This window comes from Haemorhous mexicanus, chromosome 3 (assembly GCF_027477595.1).
Source record: "Haemorhous mexicanus isolate bHaeMex1 chromosome 3, bHaeMex1.pri, whole genome shotgun sequence".
Classification (NCBI taxonomy): Eukaryota; Metazoa; Chordata; class Aves; order Passeriformes; family Fringillidae; genus Haemorhous; species Haemorhous mexicanus.
The window spans coordinates 111,153,503-111,181,005 of record NC_082343.1 but is presented as its reverse complement, the minus strand read 5'-3'; the positions used below and the strand labels follow the sequence as shown (position 1 = coordinate 111,181,005).

At 40.8% G+C, this 27,503-nt stretch overlaps 2 protein-coding genes across 4 annotated transcripts; one reads left to right on the top strand and one right to left on the bottom strand.

Annotated features, from left to right (window-relative positions):
* The first annotated feature begins 3,241 nt into the window (after positions 1-3,241).
* MRPL19 (mitochondrial ribosomal protein L19) lies at positions 3,242-8,129 on the top strand. Its single transcript, XM_059842994.1, has 6 exons — positions 3,242-3,368; positions 3,580-3,691; positions 5,295-5,413; positions 5,936-6,070; positions 6,840-7,021; positions 7,783-8,129. Exons 1-6 carry the CDS (start codon positions 3,311-3,313, stop codon positions 7,996-7,998), a joined length of 822 nt encoding a protein of 273 aa, XP_059698977.1. The 5' UTR covers positions 3,242-3,310; the 3' UTR covers positions 7,999-8,129.
* Positions 8,130-8,519: 390 nt separating this feature from the next.
* GCFC2 (GC-rich sequence DNA-binding factor 2) lies at positions 8,520-25,923 on the bottom strand. 3 transcript variants are annotated; one of them, XM_059842992.1, is made up of 18 exons: positions 25,528-25,922; positions 24,262-24,369; positions 22,654-22,815; positions 21,919-22,044; positions 20,876-20,955; positions 19,833-19,948; positions 17,915-18,101; positions 17,299-17,422; positions 15,952-16,030; positions 14,618-14,730; positions 13,690-13,889; positions 13,122-13,272; positions 12,733-12,854; positions 11,493-11,569; positions 11,249-11,315; positions 10,379-10,525; positions 9,910-10,034; positions 8,520-9,585 (listed from the first exon to the last, which is right to left on the bottom strand). In XM_059842992.1, exons 1-18 carry the CDS (start codon positions 25,871-25,873, stop codon positions 9,471-9,473), a joined length of 2,445 nt encoding a protein of 814 aa, XP_059698975.1. In that variant the 5' UTR covers positions 25,874-25,922; the 3' UTR covers positions 8,520-9,470. The 3 variants fall into 3 exon arrangements, 2 of the variants coding, with proteins under 2 accessions (XP_059698975.1, XP_059698974.1); XM_059842991.1 differs by having other exon boundaries at positions 21,919-22,137; positions 25,528-25,921; XR_009485979.1 differs by lacking the exons at positions 8,520-9,585; positions 9,910-10,034; positions 10,379-10,525 and having other exon boundaries at positions 11,282-11,315; positions 11,493-11,712; positions 21,919-22,137; positions 25,528-25,923.
* Positions 25,924-27,503: the final 1,580 nt, after the last annotated feature.

The following is a 27,503-nucleotide window of genomic DNA, read 5'->3' as shown; positions in this document are numbered from 1 at the left end:
TCAGATATCTCTTTTCCTTTAGAGACACAGTAATAATAACAGCAGGTGTTGCCACTTTTGGCTGTGTTTCCCATAAAAACACATCCATGTTCCCTTGGGCAACATGAAAATTCACTCCCTACTTCACACCCTCAGACAGGCCACAGACAGCTGTGCTGGGGCTGCTGCAATGTGGCTTCAGGTGTTCAGAAGAAATCTCTGGGATCTCAGCTTGCAGTGCAGACTGTTTTGGAAGGTGATGCTGACAGCCCTGACCCTGGTGGTACTGGGACTGAAGCACTGCATTCCTGGGGACATGAGCAGGTTAAATCCAGGTAAGCAGGTCAGCTCAGGCCAGTACAATCTGTTGGGCATCTCCACAGCAGAAATGTGCACCCCTCCTTTACCTTGCAAATGCAGCATATGGTCTGAAAAGGTCTGTTCTTCAGCCTTTGTTACAACAAAGCTGAGTTAAAGCAAAGAAATCAGAAATTAATGGCTCAGAGTGACAAAGAATACAGGGAGCAAAACACAAGGTCTCCTTCCTTAAACATTGGCCTTTTTTCCTCTAATGAGAAGGACCATGTTCAGTGAAATCTTTAGCAAGGAAGTGCAAAGAGGGATCAGTTGTACTGCTGACCTGGGAGAGAATCTCTTGACTTGATTGATAAATCTGCAAAGACACATCAAGGAAGGAAGGCACTGAAACGCTGATGTCTAAGGAGATTTGGGTTTGAAATAGGCTGGAGGTGGCAGTTTGTCCAGCTGGATAACTGAGGGTGTTTGGGGTGACTGTGAGCACTGCTGAACTGCCGTGTTCAGTTTTGAAACAAATACCTCAATAAGGGTGTTGAAATAAGGGAGGAGACTTCAAAAACACTAACATGAAGGATGGCATTCAATGGAAGATCTTGGCCACATTCTAATTCCACAGACGAGAGAGGGTCATGCTAAGCACTATTTACTACCTGTCCTGCTTTTCTTCCCAAAGAAAGTCAGATTTGAGTAGTGAGGAACCATAAGTGAGCATCCCCAGGATTGGACAGGAGGGACTAGAAATATGTTCAACTCAGTCAGAATTAATTCAGAGAAGTACCAAAGTCTGTTTAATCACATAATTAGCTGAGTTGGTAGGGACCCTCAAGGATCATCAAGCCTACCATGTGAGAGCATTGTCCAAACACTTCTTGAGCTCTCTTAGGCTGGTGTTGTGACCACTTCCCTGGGGACGATCTTGTTTCAGGGTCCAAGCACCCTCTGGGTGAAAAACCTTTTTTCTAACATCCAACCTAAACCTTCCCTGGCACAGCTTCAGGCCATTCCCTCAGGTCTTGTCACTGGTCACCACAGAGCAGAGGTCATCCTCTGCCTCTCCGCTCTCCACCAGAAGTTGTTACTGCAGTGAGGTCTCCCCTCAGTGTCTTCTCCAGGCTGCACAAGCCAAGTGCCCTCAGCCACTCCTCATAGGGCTTCCCCCCAAGGCTCTTCACCACCTTCATTGCCCTCCTTTGTTATATCCCCTGAGAACATTGATGCCTTTCATTTATGAACCTCACCCTATCCCAGTGATAGTAAAGTGATCCATATTCTCACAGATTTTGTTATATAGGCAAGAAGAGTAGGGAGGCAGCCCTTCTCCCCCTCTGTCTGATGTGACAGAATTAAGAAACTCAAGGGGAGTGTCTTGCCCTTGTATTCCAAACTCAAGAAAGCTATTCCTGAAAAAAGAGACCCAACAATACATGGTTCAGTGTCTTGATGCCAGGGTGCCTCCACAACCCACACAGGAATTGGGAAATACACAGGGGCAAGTTTCTGGACCCTGTAGGGCACCTCAAGGGAAGTGAAGCTCCCTGAGCATCAAAGTGTTTTTGTTAGCCTGCAATCCACAGTGGTCAGTCAGGGAGTTAAATGTGGCTCCCTGACACTGAAACATCCAATTCTCTTCTTTAAAGACAGTTGTGAGCTACAAATCTGCAGTTTCCCAAGTCACAGCCCACACATCTCCTTACAGCTATTTTGTTATCTCCTTGATCACCATTAAGTTATTGGAATTACCCCTACATGATAATTCCTCACCCCCTGAAAAATATTATTCTAGGTTTTTAATAGTGCTCACATAAGGGATAAGAAAATAAAAGATAAAACCTGAGGAGTGGCGTGCTCAGTACTGGTGGAGATTATTTTGTATTTTAAGGGTCAGAGTGCCCTCTTCTGTCCCATCCATGTCCTGCTGATTAACTCGCTGTTAACCAGCAGATTACAGAAACCTGTGACTTGTCTTCTGCACGCCTTATCGTCTGCTGAAGCACAGTTAAGGAGCCAAGCACCAAGTATCACAAAGTAGGAAATTATTCGTGTTAATGTGGAGGCTTGGGCAGTCATCTGCAACCAATAAAAGGGGTTGGGGGAACGTCACAGGCAACGTGATGTATCTAATTAGTTCATGAGGTCAGAGATATTTTGATGAGAATCTCTGCAAAGTTTAAAGTGTGGGGTGTTATTTATAGACCTGCATTTAGAATTCACCTTCCTCCTGCCTCCGTAGGCACTAATTGAATCCAGACTGATGGCCAAGAAAACCTGACACAAACATATTAAAGATACCTCAACAGTAGTTTTGCATATAATAATTTCTAAACTACTTGGTGAAAATCACTGGAACTGGGAGATATCTGAATTATGGACCGAGATAACAATGGCCTCGAAAAAAATTTTTAGTTGAGTATTTTTATCGTGAAGACACACAGAAGGGTGTTTCTGGAAAACATACCACCACTTTCATGTGGCAAAGCCAGAATTCATACCCTCTGGTGAATTCGTGACCTCTGGGATGTCCAAGGAGGTGCTACGAGTGTGCCTGTGCTGAGTAGTGATGATGCCGGGGATGCACTGGGAGCTCCAGCTCCGCATCCCAGGGACAGCCCCTGCCCCTCTCCCCTGCTTTGGGGCCTCCTGCCACACCCGAATCGCCCTGAGGGATGGACGTGAAAGGGACCGCTTTTTTTCCCTTCATCTTTAAATCACAGAACGGGTTGGGTTGGCGGAGTCTTTAACGTCCCTTCCAGCTCCTGCCCTGGGGCAGGGACACCTCCCCTAAACCAGCCCCATCCAACCCGGCCTGGAACACTTCCAGGGATGAGAAGCCCACGGCGTCTCCAGGCAGCCCATCCCAACTCCTCGCCACCCTCACAGTGACGAATTCCTTCCCGGTATCCCGCCCAAACCTGCTCCAGTTTGGCACCGCCCCGTGAGGCGGTGCCGTCTCCGCGCTCCGTCCCGACGCACTTTGTCCCCCCTCGCTCGCCGTAGCGGCCGGGCCGCAGCCGCCATGGCGGCCGCCTGTGGGAGGCTGGTGCCGAGGGGCGCCGCCATCGCCCTGCCCGCCCGTGAGCACCGCCCGGGCCCTCACCCTCACCTCCGAGCCTCGCCCGATCCTCCCCGCTGCCCCGCGCTCTCCTCCTGCCCTCTCTGGCCCACAGAGTGGGGGGGAGGAGGCTCCTGGCCTGGCGGGCGGGTTGTGGTGCCATGCCGTGCTTTAGTGGGGAGAGGTTAAACTTGAAATCACGGGTGTTTTAAACACTGTGTTATATTTTACAGGGTGTTTTTCTATATCGGGGTATCGAGTGAGCAGCGATGGAAAGCCACCGAAATTCCAGCCGCCTCCGAAGCCCGTCATTATCGACAGGAAGACGCAGAAGGAGGAGAGCAGGTGAGGGTGTCCCACTGCTCACCTGAGCTGGCAGGGCCTCACCTGGGCTGTGCTCAGGCTGCTCACTGTGTGAGCACTTACTTAAAGAGTCAAGGCGTTACTACAACAACAACAAAAAAACAAAACACAGTTTGTAAAATTATAGCAAAGACCATTTATGTTTGAATATGTTCAAAACACCATAAAATACTGTTTCTGGATTTTCTGAAAGCAATGAAACATGAAAAATAATTGTAGAGCAGTAAATACTTCTGCAAATTTGGGGATAATGTGGGAGATTATGTCTGTTAAAGGCATCTCTCTAATGTGACAGGAACGCAGGTCTGCCTTTGCCTTGGACCTCAAGGCTGCTTGTGCATCACTGTTTGTGACATGGATCTGATGGCCCTGGTAACCTTCATGAGATGTCTCGTTCTGGGTATTTTTGATGTCACCTCAACCCATTTCATGGAATCACAGAATGGTTTGGGTTGGAAGGGACCTAAAGATCATCTTATTCCAACCCCCTCTGCCATGGGCAGGGACACCTCCCACTAGAGCAGCTTGCTCCAAATCCCATCCAGCCTGTTCATGAATCCCCAGGATTGGAGCATCCACAATCTCTCTGGGTTTTAAACCAAATTTGCACTGCTTTAAATGACCCAGTGGTTCAAAGTGCAGTGCTGCGTCTGGGAGAAGAGTGGTGGCACTATATTGTTCATCTTCCCCCTCCAAAAACCTCACTTTGAAGATCATGAGTGGGTTTGCTGTTGTTTGCTGCCTGTGGGCAGCAGCACCAGCTAGAACTTCTGCTGCCCCCACAGCCCCATAAGGTTTGTAGGGCAAATTTGCATTTGTCCTCCTCTCTGTTGGGCACTTCTCTCCTGAACAGATCCAGGACTTTTAAGATGCATCTGTACAACTGAATTGAGCCCACCTTCATCCATCTGCTCTGAGGGCAAGGTGGTCTTGCCATCCAAACCTGAGGGAGCACATCCAAATATCTCGTGGAAATGGTTCTCAGCTCAAGCCAGTCCAAGTCAGGCACTCAGCTCAGCAGTCAATAACTGAGGTCCAGGCCATGGAGAAATTCTTTGGCATGGTTTAATTTTTTAGTAGCAAAAAAATTAGTTTTGCCAGTCTATTTAAGCTTCTGTAACACAAAAGGACATTTATGTGATGTGTCCTGTAGAATCAGTTTGTGAAAACTGTAATAGAGTCTTCCATATCTGTTATTAAAGTCAACAAAGTGTTTTGTCATGGGGATTACAAGTAGACCATGAAATAATCTGTTTCTAAGCTGTGACAGCACTAATTGAACTGGCCTCTTTTAGTCAGCTCCTCTGAGACCAACATGTATTACTGGTTTGGGAAAAAAGCTGTTTAAAAGAACAACAACAAAAAAAGCCACATAAAAACCCAAAATCAAAATCAAAACCCCACAAAAATTCCTTTTAGATATCAAAAAACAATAATTACATAAAATTGGTGACTCCATAGACTGCAGTTGATATCTCTGAAAAGGCAACAGCTGGCAATTCTTAGGCCAAATACTTGGAATTGTCTTTTGTTTTTTATGCAAATGCTTTCTTTCATACTTCTAAAAGTTTGGCTTTTCTTTCAGGTTCCTGAGCCCTGAATTTATACCTCCCAGAGGGAGAAAAGATCCTCTTAAATACTACATAGAAAGAAAGGATATGATACAGAGAAGAAAAGTGTTCAACATCCCAGAATTCTATGTTGGTCAGTGTCAGCACTAAAACTTTTGTAATTCTGGCAGTATTTTATATTGTGTGGGGTGTTAGAAAGTGTGGTCATATATAGAATGGCATAAAACATAAAGTCTTAGGTGTGTTAGATCAACTAGATGTGTTTCTATACATAACAGTTCGTATTTTAATCTCATATTTAATCCTGATTCATTGAAAGAGTTATCCTAATGTGTTATGTGGGTATTTTTCATTCTTGGCACTTGAGCATGTAGTTTACCAGTAGAGGTAAAGAAAGAAAAGAAGTACATTAGATTAATTATATTCAATTTGGATAGGGAAGAGCAGAAACATAAAGGTGAAGAAAGTTTGTAGGTAACCTGAACTATATTAATTCAGGTCAGGTTAGCAGCTTTTTCTGGTTCTGGCAGTTTTCATGGGAAGCGAAAGTATTTTCAAAATGCACCTGAATAGATGCACTTTGCCTGCTTCTTCCCACAGTTTGGCACATATTAACTGTTTATTAACATATTAATTTGTGTCAATTTTTTGGCAGGCAGCGTACTGGCCGTGACGACTGCGAATCCCCTCGCCAGCGACAAATCCAGCCGCTTTGTGGGGATCTGCATCCAGAGGGGAGGGACAGGGCTCGGCGCCACCTTTGTCCTCCGCAATGTCATTGAAGACCAAGGTGGGGTTTCAGCGGTGGTAATTATGCTGCAAGTGTTCAGCAGCATAAAAATGTGTTCTGTTGTAGAAGTTTAGTTCTTGGGGAGGAAAACAGCAGATTAAAGTGAAAGTATGAGTCTGCCTGTTAGAGTACTGTGCAAGTTTAAAACTGTGAGCACAGAAATGCTGATGTGCTCTGTACTTGAAAGGCATGGAACTGCACAGTAATTTTTAGATGTTCTGTGATGGTTGTGCTTGTGTCTGAGCCTGGGTTGTGTGTTGCCATGTAAACACCAGCCCAGTTTGAGCACTGTGTGTTTTCCTGAACAAGGGATGTAGGTGGGAACTGTTTTAATAAGCAACAGATTAGAAGAGTTTTATCACAGGTTCATATTCTGGATTAGGACAAAATCAGGGGCAGTGCAAATAGTGGAGTTCTGAGGGCAAATATGAAAGGGGTGGGCATCTCTTCATACGCACTACACCTACACTGAGATGCATAATTAACAGCCATTGTAACCAAAAGGAAATAAAGTTGAAAATCCAAGCTCGTCTTCCTTAAATTTGCACCATTCAAGTCTCTTATACAGAATGGCTTCAAAGATGTGATTGACTAAGAAATGTGCAGACACAGTGCATGAGTGCAGTCACAAGTGCACACAGCACTGCAGTGCTCTGAGTTCTAAAAAGCAGTTTGCAATGATACAGAAACGTGTAACTGAAGCAATACTGCTTGGGTCTTAGTATTTCTCCTGAAGTTGGTGCATTAAACCAGGCTTTCTGTCTCTAAGGGGTTGAAATCTGTTACGAACTGTACAGCCCTCGCATCCAGGCCATCGAGGTGCTGAAGCTGGAGAAGAGGCTGGATGAGAACCTGATGTACCTGCGGGACGCCCTCCCCGAGTACAGCACTGTCGATGTCAATATGAAACCTGTGCCTCGCATGGATCATGAGGAAGTTCCTGTGAACAAGGTAGGAGCCACGTCTGTCAGGGGGAAAGCACAGGATTATTTACAGCTTCCATTTATGACTTATCCTGGCAGGCTGGAGCAGCTCTTTGCTATATCAGTTACCAGGATAACAAAGGCAGATAAAAAACAGGCAAATCTTTGTGCCATTTCTATAATGAAAGAATGGTGAGAATGTAAACACCTACAACTCCTCTGGAGTTCATTTTGAAGACATGCAAAGAAAAGTAGCTTCCACATTCCTCTGTAGAACTGTGCAGAAGGGAAGCTTTTCTTACAGGAATGTTTTTGTTAATGTAGTTACTGATTCAGGAGTGGTTGGTGTCAGGAAACAAGGTAAGAAAGATGGAAAAGTCATCTAAAATCTGCATCTCAGGGAAGATCCAGAAACCATCAGACCCTGCCAGAGTATTGTGTAGAAACTTGGTATGGCAATTCCTCCCTTTCCCTCTTGTGCTACTTTTATTTTTTTCTTCATAAGGAGCAAAACTAGAAAAGATGAGTTAGCTTCAGTTTGTGTTTCAATTAAGGACTCTGTGATAAATCAAGACAGTGTTAATTTAAGTTTTACAAGATACTATGATAACAATCATAATATCATAGTAGTTACTAAACAACACACTGACAGATTGGTCAGTTTTCTCTTACTTTCCTCCTGTTAGAGCAGCAGTTGTCACCTTTTGCTAAGATCACAATCAAAAATCGAACTTCTTAGTACCTTTTTATTGTTTTGGGTTTTTAAAAATTTTTAATCTTTCATTCTAGGTGCAGGTACGAATGAAACCTAAACCATGGTCAAAACGGTGGGAAAGACCCAAATACAATATAAAGGGAATCAAGTTTGAGCTACCAGAACATAAAATGCAAGCAGCACAGAAAAGGAGCCAGCCATGGCTGGAGTTTGACATGCTGAGAGAATATGATACTTCAAAAATAGAGGAAAAGATTCGGAAAGAACTGAGTGAAGAACTTGGAAAATAATGTTTTTTGCAGTCTAGAATTCCTGAGAAAATTAACATTTTTAGTTTACTGTATGGATGATCAGTTGTCAAGTTTTGTATATACATGGGCAAAGCAACAATAAAGTTAACCTTTCCAGATTTCAGCATGAACAGATTTCTGTGGCTCAAGTGTCCACTGCCCTCTCAACGCCTACAAATCATTACAAGGAATCTTTCTTCCAGAAACAAACATCTACAGAGCTAAATTGTGACAGAACATCAAGTACATTTTTGTTATAGGCTGGTGCTAGAGACAAGCTGGGATGAGGCAAAGCAGAACAAGAGAAAAGCAATGAGATCATGAGCTTGTGGTGATTGCTGATCAGCAGTTGCATTTTTGTTGGCATTCTGAGAGGAAAAACAGGAGAAATTGATTATTAGAAGGTGGCATTTGCAACATATATCCTGAAGCTCCTGTAGGTTAGTGGAGCTGGAAGGGCTTTTTTTCATACAACTTAATAACATTTTGTCAAACGTTAAAGAACTGAGCTGTAAGAGTCATTACCACAGTGAAATATTTTATTTTCAAAAAAAAACCCCAAATTATTTTTAATCTTTTGTCTGTAATACTGATCAAACCTATTTACAATTAAAATATTTTACAAAAATATATTTTTAACTTAAAAAAATATAAAAAGATGGCATAAGGATTAAGTCTACAAGAGTTAAATTCTATTAATTCTATTCCCAGAAGATTTTGGAGAAATAGTCACAAACATATAGATTCTGTGATGCATTACAGTTTTTACAATGAAACATCCCTGTTGTTCTGTAACAATATTTATTACAAATATACAAAATTACAAAACATTAGAAATAATATCCTAATAAGGATGTGAAGAAGTGAAGTTCTGTAGAGCTTACTGGGAAGCAAAGGGAGATTTCTAGAACTCCAGTTACTAGAAAGTAACTTGTTCTGTTCTCATCATCACAGTGTCTGTGATGAAAATCCTGATTCCTTTCCTGCACACTGACGCCCCTTGTTTCTGTATCAGGGGCATCATGAATCCTTTTCACTAGGAATGGCTGAACAATAACCCTACCAAAAAATCACTGTGGACCACAAGTCAGTGACTGCTGAGTCAGAATGGTATTTGGCAATTAATACTGAAAATAACCTCTCCAGTTGTCTACTGACTAGCAGTGATGAAGTTCACAGCCACTTTCTGTCTGCAAGATTCCTTCCAAGAAGGATACAGCACTAAAGCACTGTCACACATTTTAGAATGCCTGAACCATTGCTTTGACAACTGCAACTTCTAAATATTCTCTAATCTAGGAGTAGATGGCAGTAAAAGACATTTTTGAAAAAACACCTCATGTATTTAACACCAAGATAGTGATACCACTACTCTTGAGTAGGCAGGATCCACTAATTAAATTTCATATTAGAACTGGTTCACTGTGAATACCAGGCTTGTTTCAGTAATGTAAGCATTCCTTCAAAGGTTTCTATTTCCCAATCATTGCTTTAAGGTGTTCAAGTTTATGCTCTTCAATGAAGTCTTCTACAATATGCAAAGCTCCAATTCTCAACAGCAGGAGAAGAACTTCTTTTCTTTCATCACTATTTAAGAATAAGAAAAACAATTTAAAAAAATATAGCAGCACTTTTATTAATTTGTATAAAGTATCATTTTTGTTTCCTGACCTTGGCTACACTGATCATTAACAGCACCCAATGTCAACCACCTCAAACTCTCACAGTAAACAAGGACTGCTCAAGTGCTCCTTCACATTAGACTCCATATTTTCTTTTAGATAGATATATATATATATATACACACATGACATGAGCATACTTAAAGTGTCAAATATATGGTATTTAAGGAATTTTAACTCAAAGTATTTGGGGAAGCATTTGAATCTCAAGGACAGCCTCATCCATTACCTGTGGTTGTCCTTGTGCAGCTCACGGGCACATTGCAGCAAGTGCTGGCTGAAGTTCAGTAATTCAGGGAGAGTTGATCCACCCTTGAGATCCTGGAACCATCTTTCTGGGAGGCATGCAACCACCTGTCAACATAGCATTTGGAAAAAGTTTAACAAGCATTTCAATATAATTAAGTCACATCATTTCTGACAGGAACCTTCTGGCAGGTTCAGTCATTATTACTGGGTTTTTTCCTTCAAACCAACATTGATTATCTCTCTAAGTAGTTATGCTTAAGAACCCACAGACCAGAATTTGCTCTAAAATGCTCTTATGCAGCAAGGTTGTTAAAAGAAAAAAATAAAACCAAATTTTAAATGTTTACATTTTCTTTTTTTTAAATATTCCATCTTCAGTTTTGACCCCTCTTCATGAAAAACAAAAGGCTTTGAGCATACACCCTCTTCCACTGAATGTTATCTTTTACCTTATTACACTTTTCAATACTGTCCTGCCCTAGTGGTGTGTTCAGGATGTTCAGCAGAAGGTAACGATTCAGCAGCTTGCTAAGGCCCAAATCACGGACCTTGTCTTCCTGGACAATCCCATCCCAAAGCACAACATTGGAGAGCAGCTGCAGTAATGAGGAAACAAAGAAGCTGTAGAGCTGCTGGCTGTCAGTGTGCTAAAACTCTTACAAGTTTCATAAAAGAAAAACATAGAAAGGTAATATGTGCATCCAATGCAAGTCCTCAAACTCTAGGATTTACACTCTTCAAACTCCTGGTCAGTTAGCCACTAATAAACTACACAGAATAAATAACCTAATTAATTTTACAAGTGCATCTATCTGTATGCATAGATATACCTGTATATGCATATACATGACCTCCCAAGGGTGGGAAGACCATTTTAGCCTTCTAGGGGGTTAAACAATTTGCTAAGGCAACTAAGCAAACTGTCAGAGAAGCAAAGACAGAAGTGAAAAATTTACATCAACTGCTCAGGACAAGACTACACAGAGTCCCTCATGACATGATGGTGCTACAGTTTGTGGCATCACAAAGATTTTTTTGTAGTTCATGTCAATATTATTAGGCACTGAGGGTTTTTTCTGTTACTTCTATCACTAGTAATCCTTACAACTGTCATTTTTGAGCATGGTGTAAAGCTGTGTTTGCGAAGGTAAAATACCTTGTGGTTAAGCTACCTGAAAATTAACCTGCTCTGAGCCAAGGAGGAGGACAAGCAACATGAATAGCAGGAAAACTGAAATATGGTCTGGGATGTTAATGTTTCCAGTGAAATGAATTTCAGAGAGGACAAAAAGAACAAAATCCAGCCCTATTTTCTCTACCTTAAGAGCTGACCAAAACCGTCTTTCTTGAAATTTTGAACGTAGTGATGACTTGTCTTCCACAGTGCTGGTCATGGGAAGAAAAAGTTGAAATAAAGATTATTTTTTGTTGGATTTAAAAGAAGATAAACAGACCTCTGATCTCTCAGACATGCATGTCTACAGTATTTCATCTACATCTGTAAGGGAGAAAGGTAGAGGAACTAAAAAAAATCCAAACTGAAGAGTCAGGGGGTTAGCTTACCTTTTAGGATACAGAGGAATAAAGACATCTTCCTCTACAGATTTCTTCATTCTTAGGACAACCGTGTTCATCAAATCCTATTAAAAAATAATTATTAATGTGTCCTCAGAAGACTTCATATTCCATTTGTAACAACCTCAAAGGTTATTTAGTTCATCCAGAGGTCTCATATCTTAGAGATAAGTGCAGCTTCCATTTGTATAAAACACACATTGAGACCCTGAATAGAAAATAGAAACAGCAGACAAATCACAGCTGTAATTATCTATAGGCTTAGCCTAGAGGGTTTTGCTATATCCCTAAGCTATATCCCTAGGTGAGGCCTGGTTCTGCACATTAATCTGCAAGGCAGCAAAAAAACTGTACAGATTAAGACCAAAGAAAGTTATACACATGGGATGTCCACTAAAAGATGTTAAATTCTATGTTAAAAAAAAAAAAAAAAATCACCATAGCTAGGATAGCCTGTATTTTTGAGCAACATGTTTTCAGGTGCCATAGATTGCCACCTAGCTTTTTTTTAAGCCTATTTATTTATTTTAAATTCTTGCTAAGATCAGTTGTATCACTTGACTTTAAGTCATGGTTTCAAAACAGCAAACTTTGGAAAGCATAAACATTTTCTTTAAAATATTTATTTTCATACGCAGGGCCCAAACATCCATTTCACCACTTAATCCGTCCCATTTTCACTAGATAAACTTTCTGATTTACATCAGAATAAACCCAGAATCAGGCTAAGAATGGCTTTCTAGAGTGACTGTGTATAAAAAAAGTAATTATTAAAGGATTGCTAGATTACATAGTAGTTTTCCTCCTCACCAATTAACCAACCTTTGGGGATTCTCGAGTTTTAAAATTCTAGGCCTAATTTATAAATAAAAGCTTAAGGGATGCACCACTGAAGCATTACTAGCATATAAAGCTCAAATTTGCAAAGATAATTAAATGCAAATCATTGTTATTGCAGTGAAGGAAGATTAAATCTACAAACAGATTCTGGATAGATACAGGCAGAATTTTTCTATGAACAGTAGCTGATTTCTGCCTCATTATCTTCAACAAGGAGAGAATCAGAGAGCTGGAATTTTAATTGTTAAATCATCTTAATATAAAGTGGCAAAACAAAAAAGTAATCAGAACCAAACAGCTTCAGGAGAATGTTCTCAGTGCCCACAGGAACACACACAAAATACACACAGTGGGTGAAGTTCCCCTTTCTCAGTACCACAGCTTTTACCTCTCTTGCTCGGCTGGACTCATTTTTGGAAAGGATTTGTTTTCCAAAGATGTTATTGCAAAGCTGTACAAGGTTCTTTGTCTGTGAAGTAGATAAAGGATCCCACACACTCTTCACAAATGCTGAAAAAAAAAAAATAGGAACTTATTTAATTCATAATATGCAAGTTACTTATCTACCCTAGTTTCAAGCCATTACAATGTAACAGAAGTAAACATAAAAAAAGCTCAGCCTCTCACAATAATTTTGAAGAGGCCACCTCAGCCCCACTCTGTGGAACTACACAATCATTATATCTTGGAGCACTGTGATATCACCGACATTATTTGATATTATCATTTTTATTTAAGGTAGCTGCAGTGAAGGTTTTCAATACAATCTCATCATACCTGTAATTTTGGGAAGAACAGTTTTTTCAATCACTCTAGGCAAAACTTCTTTATCATGATCATCATCTCTTTTTGATTCAGATACATTTTCTGCATCACTGAATTCTTCTATAGCTCTGAACCAGGGCATCTCTTCCAACTCTGTAAAATTCTGCAGAAAGATCAATCCTATTAGTTGTTCAGCTGGTCAGCATTAAGAGAAAAGCTCTATCCAGTAACACCCAAAGTCACACTTAATTTCAGCTCTACCCTCATCACTGAATGGGCCAAAACAACAAAATTAGATTTAAAGCCATAATTTAATGGGTGGGATTCTTCAAGTGTCTTCAAAGAACCCAGGAGAATTGTTTTTACAGGAGGTGCAGCAAAAGGGGCTGGAGGTGTGGTAAAAGGGGCTGGAAGTAAAACTGAAGCATTCCACAACATGCTTCAGTTTTTGAGACAACACAGTAGCTTTCTTAATTACTAATTCACTGTGCTAGGTATGGGAAAAAAATTATTTTTCATATTAATACATCATACACACAAACATACAATTTTGAACAAAAATGTCAGCTGATGCACCCACCTCAAGAGGATTCCAACTTATTAACTGAACTCTGATCAACGGGTTTAATAGCTTAGGCAGGCAGAAACTGATGTAAGCATCACAGTAAGAGTCAGGAAACTTCTCTTTCCATTCCTGGAATTTCAACAGGATTTTTCTGATGTCACAAAAATCTGCATGTACATCTTCAAAGATTTTCCTACTATCCTCTAAAACGTTGTCTATGGATAATATTCATTGGGAACAAAAAGAAATAATCACAGAACTTATTGAGGCATAAGCTGAAGGGTTTATGCATCTATAGGACATAAAAGGTATTTTTATGAGAATTGCATTTGTTATTTATCTTTGACACACCTGACATTGAAATGGTTTAAAAGCAGCTCCAACAAAAACCCAGTTTTAGAGAAAAATAGTGTCAGAAGACCAAGGAAAGGCAAGTTTCTTCATGATCTATTTCACAGATTTATATAACCATTGTAATTCAAACTTTGTTCCCGAATGATAAAAATTCAGGCATGAAAACCCTTCTGCAAAGTTATTATACCTTTCCCTCCTCCTCTTCATCCATTCACTTAAGATAATTAAAACATCACCTTTAATTCACACCCCAGCTTCAGGAAATAAATTGACTGTACAAAACATGTTGCAGCACTGCACTGAGTACTGCCAGATCAGCTTTGGCATAATCTGACAGAGCTAACCTCTAGTTTAAAAAGCCATGTAGAATGCTGCCACCACATAATTGACACCACAAGAAATCTACAACCATTTATCCATTCCTCCCAAGTCATTAGTCAGAATTGCCTGGGTGCATTTTTTTCTACAGTGTGCAAATAAAAAGATGGAACTCAAATGAAGTATTCCTCTACTTTTCCTTAAAGAAAATCACTAAAGAAATATCAACAAGAGATCTTGTTCTAGGACACATTAGAACTGTCTCACCAACCTTTGCTCTTCTGGAACTCATCCACCTCTGTGGGAGTCAGCTCCTCATCACTGGACAAGCCCTCGTGGTGATCTCCTTCTCCTGAGCGCTCCCTTGCCTGCCGCCTGCAGGCCCTGCATTTGGGAATGAACTCAGATGAGTTATCCTCTCCTGTGTGTGCAGGAGACAGCTTAAAAAAATAATCCAACTTCAAAAAATGTACTTAAAACAAGTCGTGAGAACAACAGCCCGAGGAGAGGAACAATGGGGGAGCAACAGTGAGTACAGAACCAAAAGGACTCCTGAACTGTGGAAAAAGGAGGGGATTTGGGAACTGACATCCAAGAGCTTAGAGCAACATCTCCGACCTCCCCCTGGAGCCATGCAATAACCTTCCCTTCACCTCATCACCACTGATGAGGCTAACAACTCATCCCACCTGGAACACTGAGCATCTGGTGTTGAACTGGATCCTGTCTGACAGTTTAGTGTGTATTTACTGAGCTCTCAGACTGTCCTGCCAGTCCTGGATCTTGTTCAACAACCCACAGGAAAAAGGTGATAGCACCCATGTGCCAGTGGGGTTCCAAAAAACTATTGCCATGGCATCAAGAGAAACAGGCTGTAAAATCAATGGCTTGAATTTCTACCACAGGAAAATGATAAATAATATGGAAGTGATATTGCATAAATACTTTTAAACAGTTATTCATATCCATTAGCATTAAAAGTTAACTGCTTTGAGAGGAAGTTTTTATTATTATACCACTTTTCCTCCAGTAAAATTTCAAGGTACTTGCTGCTTCAAAGTATAGTTATAACTTGAGGTACCACTTCAACTATAAAACTTTCAAAGCTCCCAATAATATGAAAAAAACCTGGTACCAATCTGTGAACACTGTAGCATCAAAAATGTAGCATCTGTCTCACCTACACGGATAGCAGACCTGGGGCTACAGGTTGATTTGCTTCACTCACCTTCGCCTCTCCAGCAGAAACAATTCTGCCCAATTTTGCTATTTATACATAATATAAAAATATATTTCTGTAAAGGTTAATAATATTATTAATTAAAATAGGAAGAAAACAGCTCCCCTCATAATTTTGTCTCACTTAAGACTTTTTAATTTAAAACATCCAGCTCTATTAGCATTCAGGTTCAAATCAATATGAAGAGAATGACATTAAAGCATAGATGGTTTCCATGTACTTCAAGTTGTGGAAAGCAAATACTGAAATATTTTTAATGTAATCTCATTTCATAATCCTACAGGTTTACATATTCTGCAGGAATGACAGGAAGTCAGTGCACAGCACATTTATAAGAGTTAAGTGCACCTCTGTGTAAGAGTTACCTTCGATGCTCACACATTTCCAGGACCTGTGTCTTCTCACCACCTTCCAATTTGCTTTTCACTGGTTTGTCATTCCCACCTAAAAGACAGAAACAGCCAAAAATAAAGTGCTACGTTTTTAAAGTTCCTGTTTTATTTTCCAACAGGAAACAAAGAATCTCCTTCTATTGTTTTGAAGTTTTTTTTTTTTAATTTGGAAAATAGCCAACAAAAGAACAAGCCTAATCAAAACTCCAACAGTGTCCAGAGTAAGTCAGAGTGAATTCCTTGTAGCACTAATAACTGGCTGATGTGCAAAACATGCCAAAGAGAAAGGGTGCACTACTACTGAAGTACTATACTGTAAGAAAAAACAGCCTTTCCACTATATTAAATACAATCAGGAACATAAAAAACAATGCTATGTGCTGCTAAACATGCAAGTGCAGTCTCATTTCTAATGAGCTGGATGTAAAATCATTTAAATAGCAATTCTTACTATGGCATTACCCTTTTCTCCTTAAACCAGTTGTCAGTTTGCCACCCCATTTTACAAAACCATCCAGGCTGCTACTTTCTCTCATCAGCAGTTTATCCCCTCCAGTGAGAAGACTGAACCCATATGATTTAGTATTTACCAGGATACAGTGCATCTGCCCTCCATCTGTTCCCAGCAGCTCCAAGCAGATTGCTCTCAGCTTTGCCTGAACAGTTTTAAAGGGTTTTGGAGGTCTAGTTTGTTTGGGTTTTTTAAATAGCAGCAGCTAGAGATTCACACAGCATATAAACAATACCTTAGTGAGAAAAGAAAATATGAGCTGAGAAAACTATACTAATTTTTCCTACAGTGACTGAAACACAGTTTTCTTTTAGATAAAATCCTTACACAGAGTAGCTTCTCTCTTCATGCTCTGCCACATGGGTGTCACCTCCTGGTTTGAAATCTCCAATCTGGGCACACACATAGCCTTACAGGCACCCTCAGGTAAAAGTGATGCTGCCAATTACACACTCAGCTTTTTCAGATATTCACAGAATTCAATAATAAGCAAGCTTTCTCCAACTTGAAACCTATTGGAAAACTGACTCCCATTTTTCTTTTTAAATATTGACGGGAAATTGAACAATTAAAAATTGACAAGGTACTTGGTCACCTCATATTCAGAGAAATTAAGCCAGAGAAAAACAGTGTCATGGGCATTACTGAGGTGAGAATTTCAAAAGAGGTACAGTAGAACACACCTACTGACAATGGGAAGGGGAAAGGGGATCAAAGGTGAAAATTAAAATCATAACCCAAAAATGAACTGTATTTCTGCTCAAAGACAGAAGTTATTTTCTCACTGAAAATTTGAACTTGGTACTAACTTGTCAGATGCTGAATATAAGCAGATTCATTCTTCAGCTCCTCCTGCCTTCGCTTCGATACTCTCACAGCTCGTTGCTGAAGAAGGGCATGCACGGCCCTTTCCAGCTCATTAATGTCCTCCAGCTGCAATACAGCAAACACCAATCAGGCTTTCAATTGATTTACATCTCACAAGAATGAACAAAAACCAGTTTCCATGTTTTTTTTTGTATGGCTGTGAAATTAGAACAGAAGTATCACAGATTGACAAGTAAGTTCCTAGTCATGTGAGTTTTCAGGCTGAAAACACAAACTATATGCCAGTTACACATCAAGGACTAAGACTTCATAGACTTCATACAAAAGGGTTCACCAGGACACCACTGGTGTCCCTTGTTTTATTGCAGTTAGTTTTAGAGGCACTAGCCACTGAAGAAAATGTATTTACTAACAAACATTTCTTCTCTTTAAAGTTACCTGAAGAAGTTCACAACTGCAAAGTAACACAAAATTAAATTTAAATTAAATTTGATTCTGATAGAACTGATTTTTAACTGGGTGGTATCCCTCATTTTTCACTGACAGAATACACCTTTATCATCTTAAAAAAAAAAAAAGAGAGAAAAATATGCATACTTTTTCATTCAAACAGTTTATCAAGTTTTCTACATATGTTTTCATGGTCCTGTAGAATTTGTAATTCAGAGCTGCATCTGAAGACTTCTCCAACTCCTGGACAGACATCTTTGAGCTCTCAATATCCTCCATATATTTTTCATACTCTCTCTGGTGGGCACGGTGCACATCCTGTAAGGATGTTATCCTAAAAGAGAGAAACCCAGACAATCAGAATTATTGCCAGCTTAACAGCTGATACACTCCATAACATTTCTCCCATTATAATCACATACAACATCTTTGCCTGTGCTAATAATAGCCCTTGAATTTGACCTGAGCAGCACTGAAAGATTTACCCATGCCAACATTTACAAGGTAGGAACAAACATCATGCTTTGGCAACCCAAATGTCATTTAGATGGTGCTGGTTTTGAAAGCACCACAGGTATTTTACCTGGACCCCTCAATACACCACACTTCCCAAAAACATAAAAGTCAAAATTACATAGTATCACCTACCCAACGTAATCTGGTAAAAACTACAGCTCACATCAGCATGTCCATACCAGTTAATAAAAGCTGCATGGACAGAAGTACCTGTAGCATTCACGATGTGCTCACTATTAAATACAAACCAACTGACAACTCTTACCATTGTGTGATAAAACACCAAAAACTTCTACAGCTGTCTCTAGTAGACAGGTAGCACACAAACATTTACATATATTATAACTCTGCTTCCTCTCTTTTTTAGCCTTCCCTCCTTACATATCCCAAGTGTTTGCTCAGTTTGAGCAGGTCTGTAACAAAACCAAAGAACAGACCACAATTTATTTCACTTCCCTGAAATAAACACTTGCCAAAAAAAATAGATGAACTAAGCTATTGTGTTCTACTGTGCTACAAATTAAAAAGAAAAAATATTAATTTATTTCAGCACTTAATATGTTAAAAACATCTACAAACAAAACAGGTTTGTACCTACACCAAACAGGTTCCCCCACCCCTTCTTGCTGTTTCCCAGACAAGTTTCCCACTCTTGACAGCTACATTCTTATGTTTTCTTATTTGATTCTGTACATAAATTCCTGCTTCAGTTAACTCAATTCCTTCAGGTGATTAAAGCTAAGAAAGCATACAATTCCACAAAAATATTTAGTCCAACTTAGTTTCACTTCTCTAAACAAATGTGGCAGTGATGGTCTGTACAAAGCAAAATTACACAGAGAGAGCTTGGTATAAGCTCACAGAACAATTTATGTCTCACTTGTATAAAGTTACTTGTCTAAACTTATCTGAACAGCTGCTTCCCAGTGCTGGGAGGGATGACAGGGGATGGCTTACCTTGGGATGCCTGACCCCAGCTGTCCTTCCCACACACCCTCTAGGAGGTTCCCAGGACACTTCAGCTGTCCACACAGCAGCTGAGCTGCTCAAGAGAAGTCACAGCCTGGCACAGAACTAAAGAAAAAGATCCAGGCATGTTCTGAATAGGCTGTAGAGAACTCAGGCTGCTTTAGGAAATACTGGGCTATTTTTGCAGTTGTATAAAAACTACCAGAAAAACTACTATAAGAAGGAGGATTGGGAGTGCCAGCTCCACCTGCCCCCAATGAAGTTCTGCTTGCTGGGCAAATGTAACATCGAGCCAAGGCTCCTGTCAAGAACCACCGGTAACCATAAAAAGCTGCTGCCTAACAAATGAATTTACTTTCTAAAGTTCAAGATGATATAAACACTCTTGAAAGTCCAAATGCTCCCCTGAAACTAAGTATTGCCACATAAAGTAAAAAATCTGTAGTACTCCATTAGACATCATTACTCTGGTTAACAACCCAAACATAGCTCAGCGCTCTGGAAAAAAAGAGTAAGACTTTAAAGCTGTTGCTTCATTCTGTGAAAAAAAACTCAGAAAACTCCTAAGTTAAGGAGTTACCTTTCAGTCAGTCTCTTCTTCACAATTTCCAAACTCACAGGTGGTAGAGAAACAGAGGTATCAAACTTGGGTTTGACTGGTTGATATTTACGCACAGAACCATCATCACAAATTTCCTACAAAAATTAAGTGTCAATTTTTAATATACCATTTACACAATTTCTCCCTTTGCAGCTCTACAGACCAACAAGACACATCATTTGAACACTAGACATCTGATACAAAGACATATATTTCAATCACAAAAAAATCTAGACAAAACCCAATCAATTCAAGCATTAAATTCATAACTAACAAGGTCTACAGCTATAAGTTGCTGCTGTTTCCTGAAGAGTAGAATTAACTTTTCCATAAGCAAGTGGAGTATGAGGACCTAAGATCACACTGGATTTGAACACCAGTCTCAGAAAGATGTAATTTTCTCTCATTCCTCTACTCCTCAAATTGGAAAAATTTCTACAGCTGTCAATTCTGACTTCAATAAAGAGCTGGTTATTCAGATACTCCTAAGTCTGATCCAGAGTAAGTGATCCAAGCCAGAACCAAAACTTCCAGCACATCAGAATATAGTTTGCTTTTGCCAATTACTGACCGAGAAAAAGACAGCATTCTGCTGAACTGTGAAGAGAGCTCTCAGATTGCCACTCAACAGAAATTTAGCAGAATAAAAGAATAATTTTTGTTTTGCAACTTTGCAACATTTGTATCGTTTGCATTTTCTTGCTTTCAAGATCCCTTGCACAGCAGCAAAAAAATTCAGAGTTCAGAATTTTCTCCTCTGCTTCCTGTGATCTCTTATTACAACAGGTATCTGCCTCTGGGGCTGACACCACCACACTGCTTCTCAACAGCCAAACAGAGATTACAGATTTTCATTAACATCTTCCCATATTTCTAATCATCTTTCCCTGAAGAATCAGGGAATAACTTCCTAAAATCCTCCTTAACGAGAGGGCAAAACAGAGATAACAACAGTACTCCAGACAAGCTCTCTTGACTGTAAGCAAAAAGTAACTTCCAATGGTTAGGAAAGCATGTGTCACCTGAGAGAGTTTAACAGCCTTCTTTATTTGCTGCTCTTCCCACTTGGCTTCATCGTCACTTGATGCATCACCCAGAGACACTGGAAGGTAAAACAACTGTTATGGGATGTAACTATACCCTTTATTTTTTTCCCCTCCACCTACAGCAAAAATGGGTCTCCCAGCCAACACTGAGAAGTGATACACACAAAAAACATAGGAAAAACCTGCAGATGGAGGACTGCAAAACCGAAAGGCAAGGAAGGCTTGGAAAAGGCTACTAGGATTTGTAGGATTCACACTAACATTAATTCCCCCAACTGTTTTTCAGACAACTACTACTGCAGTAGGAGGCACAAAAACATCTTGTTTTTATTTCTCAAAACAAAGTTTACATGAATAATACATGTAAACAAGAGTGTAAGTATAGACCAAGACATGACACCCAACAAACCCTTGAGCATTCCGGAACATACACTCAACAACAGATACAAAAACATCTCATTAGCATTAATTTGAATTAATCTATGGGCAGATTCTGCTCATAGATATGCATTTCTTATAGCCCTTATTCAAATACATAAGTAAACCTGTGCTTCATAAACAACACTATAAGCATAGTGTTATAAACAACACTATAAGCAGCTCTAAGGGAATAAAAACAATGGAAAAGCCAATTATGTTTTGCATGCAGTAGGTCTGTTTGCTTCTGAAGAGCTGGAATGCTGGTTTGTTTGTTTGTTTTTCATTTTTCAAATTTTTAATGTCAGTGTAGGAAGAGCACTTCGAAGACCAGACCAGAAGCAGGAGGCAGGACTTAGAGTAACTTCATAGCAAATGTGCCTCTTACAAGGCCAAAAATAATTTTGTAAATGTTTCTCAAAGTATCCTGCACCACCACCAGTGAGAGCTAAAGCAGGTTTAAGACCCATATAAGCCTCAATACCAACTGCACAGCCTTTTTCCAAGAGCCCTGAGGAGCAAAGCCTCACTCCTTACTGGACAAGGCCCACGTAGCTCCAGAGACTAAAAGAAAGCCTCTGGGAGAAACACCACAAACTCACCCATGTCTTCAGTCATCCTCTGCCTAAGAGTTTTCATTTTAGGAGCAAAATCAAGATTCTTTGTTTCAGACTCATCTTCACTCTCCAAATCACTGCTTCCTCTTCCCTGAGGGACCTGAGGACTGTCTGAAACATCCAGGGCAAGATAATCAGCCTCTGTCCTGGCTAAGTGACGCTTCCTCCGAGCAGCCTCAATGTGAGCTGCACTGGGGATATTGCCTGCATCAAAGAGAGAGAAAATCTAAGGAAAAGACCAAAAGCAACACTCTGTATCTAATGCCAATCATCACAACTGTTCAGCACTACTGTACAACTCTGGATACAGAACACAAGATGGATTTCTACAATGGTTGCCATGTAGAATATAAGGAGATGAAAAAGTGGCTCTCACTCACAAAGTGAGGTTTTATTTTCACCTCATGAAGGGAATTGTGCATCACTGAAGAGGAATTTTCTGCTGCCTTTCTTCTATAACCAGGGCTCATAATTTCTGCTCCATTCCCAAAATTAACACAGAAAGACAGCAAATATTTGCAACAAAAAATGTGGGGGAACCAACCACTACTCTTCCAGAAGGGTAGCCCTGACTCAGGATAAACACATGCCCATACCCTAGGTGGTTTAAGCTCAGTGGAACTCATCTCACCTAACCTGTCATGTACTTCAAACACAAAATATTCTAAAATAGCTTTCTTGGAAAAATATAAAACCAAAAAAAAACCCCAGGGAACTAACCTGGTGATAAATCCTTCCTCCTCTGTGGAGAGCTGGATTCATTTTCAGAATCTGAGCTGTTATAATCCTCATTCAGTGAAGAATAAGTTTCATCCTCATTGTCCTCATCCTCTTCACGAGTCTCTTTGGTGTTACCAACTCCAGGCTCCAACTGACAGATTTCTTCATTATTAGGGAAAAAAGTATGATCCATTATTTCAATTTCAGCTGCTGGAATATGATGTGCCATAACTGGTTACCAGAAACTATTTACACCTTGCTGCAGCAAAGACTGGTCACTTGTCTATCTCCACCTGTTCTCACCAAAACATGTCAAATTGTAACATTCCAGGAGAGTCATTTACAAGCCAATTCTTGTATTGAATAAAAGCATCTTTGATGACGCTTCCCATAGAAAGACTATGAGTCCTTCTGAGACACAGAGCGTATTTACATGCACAAAAGCAATGAGATCAGCTCTCAGATAACAACTAATTAATATTCTGATTGCTCACAGCATATTTGGATTCTTGACTTGAAAAACTGCATTTAGAAAGCACTTTTTTTAAAGCATTAACAATGAGGGAGCTCTTAGTTAAACTATAAATATTTATATCTATCTTGTCTCCAGTTATCAAATTCTTTTAAAATATTGATTTCTCATCTGCCACTGCACTTTCAGTAAATCATCAGATGACTGAACAACAGAATGTACCACCTTTTATAAGAATACAATATGCTTTTTCAAGAAGTTACAAAGAAGATTTACTATCTCAGCTGAATCACAAACTCAAAGGGAATTATTGCCCAGTCTCAATCTAATTTACTTTTATCTAACATTAGCAAATATGGTATATCTGTGAATTGACAGAGGTGTCAAAAGGGGAATACATAAAGAGAACTTTTAGATGCATTTGTTTCTAAAACACACAAACTCCAAATATTCCAACAGGAGAGTTACCACAGAATGGCTTGGGTTGGAAGGCATCTTAAAGATCATCTAGATCCAATTCCCCTGCCATGGGCAGGGACATCTTCCACTAGATCAGGTGCTCAGAGCCCCGTCCAACCTGGCCTGGAACACTTCCAGGGATAGGGAGCCCAGCCTCTCTGGGCAACTGACTGTATTTCAATGAAACTAGGGATACTAGCAGAATAATCAAGGCTATTGACTGAATTCAATTAAAATACTTAAATGCTGTAAGAGCAAACAATTTAATAATGTTCACATTAAGTTTCATCAGAAAAAATTCTACTAAGCTCACATTTTCCCTCAATGCCAATACTCAGATCAAACTGCAATCTGACAGCAATAAGGAGTGGATACCTGGCCCGAAGTTTGAAAGATGATGCTGAGGTATAAACTTATCAAAACTTTGTTAACTTTGGTGTAGTACATGGTTCTGCATAATCAGGTTTTCTCAAGAACAGCCTCCAAGTTCTAATAAACTTTTACCAAGGTCAAACTGAAAATAATTTCAGCACAAATACATTACAATTATAAACCTGTAAACTAACATTGTAAGTATAATTCTGGGTTCAATTAACAAGCAAAAAACATCTAACAGCAGTATTTTTATATCACTCTTCATGTATTTCATAAAATATTTAACTAAAAAAAGTACTTACTTTTGCTTTCTTCAGCTTCTGTCTGTGCAGGCAGTAAGCTTTCCTTCTTTTTAATTCTAAAGGTTACTTCATTGAAGGACGGCTTTTTAATTTTAAAAAGCTCTTCACCTAACAAATAAAACAAAGTGATTCTGAGTAACATTCATAAAGCCAACAATATACACACATATATATGTATGTACTGCACACAAAAGTGCATGTAAACTCTATGTATGCAGAGCATAACTTCTCAATCACAGAATCAATTAGGTTGGAAAGGATCTCTGAGATCAAGACCAAGCTATGACCAAACACTGACATGCCAACAAGACCATGGCACTAAGGGCTATCTATGTCCAGTCGTTTAGTTCTGGATGGATCAATCCTAAATATTACTGTGGCTTTATCACTCATGATCTATCACCTCTTAGGTAAAAACTGCAGCTCAGCCTCCTCTACACAGCAACACTGCACTGCTGAAATGCAGGGTCTCTCTGTAGCTTGTCCCCACCAAGGTGGCTATGTCTTCTCATCAACCACAACAGTAACAGTTCACAAGTGTCAGTTAAACATTAAAGTCTCATTTATTTAAGCTTGTTCATCATAAGCTTGTTTAGTCGTGGAACCATACAGTACTTGTTTCTCTGCTTTTCTCCAGTTTTAAGAAGATTTCAAATACTTTCCAGCTGAAAGAATGTGGACATAAGTAATTGTCAAAGTACTTTTCACAGAATCACAGAATTGTCAGGGTTGAAAGGGAACTCTGGAGACCCCCTTGGCCACTCCCCCTGCCAGGGCAGGATCACCTGGAACAGGTAAGACAGGAATGTGTCCGGGTGGGTTCGGAATGCCTCCAGAGAGGGAGACTGCACGCCCTCCCTCGGCAGCTGTTCCAGTACTCTGCCACTTTTGATGTAAAAAAGTTCTTCCTCGTGTTGAGGTGGAACTCACTATGTTTTAGTTTATGGCCACTGCTCCTCATCCCATTGCTGGGCATCACCGAACAGAGGCCGGCACCATTCTCTCGCATCAGCGTTCGAAATATGTAGATGGACTGATGAGATCAGCTCTCTGTCTTCTCCAGACAAACCAGGCCCAGCCCAGGTTTTTGTACGGGTTTACCGCGCAAACGCTCCCGAGTGCCCTTCCCCTGACACAGCATGGCTGGGTGTGTTTATAGCGAAAGGCAGGAGGGGCTCGCTGAGGCGGCAGCGCAAGGCAGAGCCCCTCCGCTCCCGGAGCCTCGGCCCGTGCTCTGCAGGATACACACACTCGATCCCTCCTCACCTTCCCGCTCTTCCTCGCCGCCGAAGCTCAGCAGCTCCTTCCCGGCCCGGCCCAGCCCCGCTGCGGCCTCGGCTCGGCGCTGACCCGGGCCCGGGCCCGCCCCGGCTCTGCGCGCCCGCCCACGGGGGCTGCGGGCCGGCTCCTCCGCGGGCAGCGGCTCCTCCGCGCCGGGACCGCCCTCGGCCTCCGCTTCCCGCTCCGAGGGCGAGCTGGCACCGGAGTCCGGGGACGGGGCTGCGGCCGGGGACGGCTGTGGCTCCGCCTGTGGCTCCGGCTCGCCCTCGCTGCTGCCGCTGGAGGCTGCGCGCCGCCGGCCGCGGAAGTTGCGCGGGGGACGGCGGAACATCGCTGCCGGGATCCGCTGCCGGGAGCGCCGCGCTCCCACCGTGGGGCCCGGCGCGCACGCGCGGCGACCCCGGCGCGCCCCGCCCGCCCCTGGGCGGGAGCTTGGGAGGGACGGAGGAGCAGAAGGGGAAGGTGTAAAACAAACGTAAAAGGCGTTTTTTGGTGATTCATTGATGCCTAAAAATGCAACTTGTTTGACAAACCGTGCGCCCCTCAGTGCAGGGGCTGCCGTGCTGGGTGAGTGCTCCCCTTCTTCCGCAGTACCATCGAAAGCTTGTGGAATTCTGATATTATAAAATATAATTTATAAATAATATATGATAATGCATTATTTCAGTATGCAGAAGTTATATGGCGATAATTACTAATGAATATTTATAAACTTTTGTGATTGCTATGTATTACGATAATGAATAGTAAATTGAAACGTAATTGCTAATGCCTTACTACACATAAATAAAATAGCTGGTTTAGAGTTAGTAGTAACATACCCTAAAAACAAATAAATACACTTTTTAAGGCCAGGTTGGAGGGAACTCTGAGCAACCTGTCTAGTGGAAGGTGTCCCTGCCCATGGAAGGGGTGTTGGAATTAGATGATCTTTAAGGTCCCTTCCAACACAAGCCATTCTATGATTATTATAAATGTAAAACTGACTCTGTAGCTTGTTGTCAAAAAGTAATCACACTTTTTTTTCTTTTCTTCAGGCTGAGCTCACAGAAGGAGCCAGGCAGGTGCTAGTGGGAGGGGAGGGGAACATATGGCTGGGAACAGAAGGAAGGTGGGAATGTGACAAGTGATGACAAATTGGTTTGCTTGGAGAGGAGTTGCACTGTAGCTTGTACCAGCCTTTGATTTCTGCCGTGCTGACTTGAGCTGTGTGTGATTTGCTCTGTGGAAAGAAAGTGCATCCCACTCCAAACGAAACCATGAAACCAGGCAGAGCAAGTCCTTCAAGTAAGCCTTTGTGTCCCAAGAGAAGAATCCAAGAATAGCAAACGTTTGAAATGTTCATGCTCAAATTGCTCCACCTTTCTGTTCTTCATCTGTAAGATGAGGATACTAATATTAACTTGCCTCAGGAATGTTGTGAAGAAAAAGCTGTATTTGTGAAGCACCAGTTACAGTAAGAATAACATAAAAACCCAAGAGAAAATCAACTAAAACATATTTTTATTCAGCACTGCTTCTGAATGATTATCAACTAAAACCCAAGGCTACTTAGTGAATAAGGAAGATTATGAAAATTTTAACAATTCAAGAAGCACAATTCACCTTGCAGCATTATTCATTTTCTGCACTGAAAAAGGGTGAGGGACTGGTGGAAAAATAAAGTACTTATGCAAATGCTGAAATTAAACTTGTGCATGGATTAGTGTTTAAATTGACTTATTGCAGGCTCTGATTCAAAACTGCCTTATTGCTGTGGAATTGGTATGGACTTCCATGGGTAGTTTCTCTGACTAAAAGGTGAAGTTAAGAATAGTCTGGAGATGCACAGGTGTATTGAGTTGTTCCATTGCAACCTGGGCAAAGCAAAGTTTGCAGATGTAGATTTACCTGAAATAATGCCCATAAGTTTCCTGTTTCTCATTTACTGCTCCAGGACTGATGAAGGCTTCATCATGCCA